The 1,955-nt window shown below is 61.8% G+C and overlaps 1 protein-coding gene across 2 annotated transcripts in view; it reads right to left on the bottom strand.

Annotated features, from left to right (window-relative positions):
* Positions 1-695: 695 nt before the first annotated feature.
* Positions 696-1,955, bottom strand: part of CHID1 (chitinase domain containing 1) — a 36,983-nt gene continuing 35,723 nt past the window's right edge. Inside the window, exons 10-12 of one of the 2 annotated variants that reach the window (XM_008588578.1) lie at positions 1,452-1,532; positions 1,157-1,199; positions 696-893 (exon numbers count right to left, since the gene is read on the bottom strand). In XM_008588578.1, coding sequence (XP_008586800.1) covers positions 795-893; positions 1,157-1,199; positions 1,452-1,532 — 223 coding nt within the window. In that variant the 3' untranslated portion in view covers positions 696-794. The remainder of the gene's footprint in view (positions 894-1,156; positions 1,200-1,451; positions 1,533-1,955) is intronic. The other variant, XM_008588577.1, reaches the window with a different exon arrangement.

Genomic DNA, 1,955 nt, shown 5'->3' with positions numbered 1-1,955 from the left:
ATCCTTGACCAGCACATTATGAAGGGATCCATCTGCTTGGAGACAGCAGGAGAGAGCACACCTGAGACAGTTTACCTGGGAGGAGCTGAAAAGCCCTCGTGGCTGAGGGACAGGGATGGGAGAATGAGGGTTGGCCCTCCCTTGGCTTGCGGAGCTTCAGAGTTCTCAGACTTTCCCAGCGTCTGGGCCTCAGTACATCACTGGAACCTGCCCGTCAGCTGCTCCTCACGCTGCATCGTTTCGTAGGCCACGGTTCCTGTCCCAGCGTCCGCCCAAGGGCGCTGCCACCGTTCTTCGAGAAGGCTCTGCCCCTCACCACATTCCACATGTGGCCAGGCCAGCTCAGGAGGTTGTGTCACCTGAGCAGAGCTGGTCCAGCCCAGGGCCAGGGTCCGAGGGGGTGGGGCTGGCTTCTCTGAGCCCCACTTTCCAACATGGCCCCCACACTCCAGCCATGCCAGGCTTGATGGAGACATCTCGATGACTATGCCAGGTGTCAGGCACCTGTGCATGTTGTGTGCCCGTGGTAGGACAGGCATGATTGTGGGTGTGTGCGGCGGGGTCTGCAGGTCCTACCCCACCCAGCTGACAGCAGGCAGCCAGTGAGTGCCTGAGGCAGGGCCCCCTTTGCATGTGGGCATGGAGCGACCCACTACATCTAGGCCCCCACCCCCCACCTTGGACCGCAGTAGATGTGCCATGGCACACAGAACAGAGGCCTGTATTTTGCACCTGGTCAGTCACTCCATCGCTTAGAAAAGTACACGTCCACCTTGGAGGCTATGCTGCCCAGTCTACAGCAGGTCAAAGAAGTAGTCCAGGCCCTGGCCCAGCTCCCAGATGGAGACCCCGACGCCCAGCTCCCTGGCCAGCTCCAGCCGCACCTGCAGGGACTGTGGGTACAGAGGGACGTGGCAGCACCTGCCAGGGCCCCCTGCCCCCAAACCATCCTATAGGACATTCGGGCAGGGGGCAGTGTGATTTAAACTCCAGGACCCCCGGGGTGGCAAGTCAGCCTCTGCTGAGTCCCACTGTCTACCATGGAGGGCAAGGGTCATTGTGGGGAGGGCTAGTGCCTGCTGCATCCCCGTGTATCTGACCAAAACCGCTGCCCTCACCCCAACACCATGGTAGCCAAAGCACACGGTGCACGCACCTTCAGAGTTGGGTAGAAGACGACATGCCTCCCGCCGCGGCTCCTGCAAAACAACTGGGACTGTCCACCTGCCTGTCTCAGGCCGTCCTGGCCCATGTGTTGCCCCTTCCTGCCCCTCCTCCCCTTCCTGCTGAGGTTGGTGGGTCTGTCCTCCCACCTATCAGCAGTCTACCTCCTGCCCGATTGAGCTTATGGTTCTGGGGACCCCTGGCCCCCTAGGCTCCCCTCCACCTCACCCCCAGGGCTGCCTGCTGCACACAAGGCTGAGGCAGGCCACCCACACCCCAACACTCACTTCTTGTACTCGAAGAAGTGCTCTGCAGCCTGGTGGTCCCATGTGATCCGGGGCCTGTGGTCCTTCAGTGTCTGGATGTACCTGGGGAGGCAGGGGAGTGGGTGCAGGAGCCCGCCACCCTCCCCTCAGACCCTCCGGAGGCTGCAGCCATCACAGAAGGGTGAAGCCAACTGGGGGGCAGCAGGTCCCAGGAGCCACTGTCCAGCAATGCCATGTGCTCTGGGGGAGGGCCAGTGGCATGGCCAAACCCCTGGCCCCAATGCACACATGAATCCTATGTTCAAGGAAACACCATAAAACACATCTTCCCAACAGCCTCCTCAGCAATGCATGGGCCTGAAACTGCCCGACTCTGGGGGGGCTCTCGGCCCATGCAGTGGCTGCTGTGGCTGTGTTGCAGGCCCAGGGCTGAGGGACAGCACCTCATCCCAGGGACAGCAGGCTGGGACGGGGACTTCCCAGCCCTTCCAGGCTGGGCCTCCCTTCGCCTTCCTTCTCCCACCA

This window comes from Galeopterus variegatus, unplaced genomic scaffold, assembly GCF_000696425.1.
Source record: "Galeopterus variegatus unplaced genomic scaffold, G_variegatus-3.0.2 Scaffold4911, whole genome shotgun sequence".
NCBI classification, from domain to species: Eukaryota; Metazoa; Chordata; class Mammalia; order Dermoptera; family Cynocephalidae; genus Galeopterus; species Galeopterus variegatus.
The sequence above is the reverse complement of the archived record's forward strand: the minus strand, read 5'-3'. Positions and strand labels throughout refer to the sequence as shown.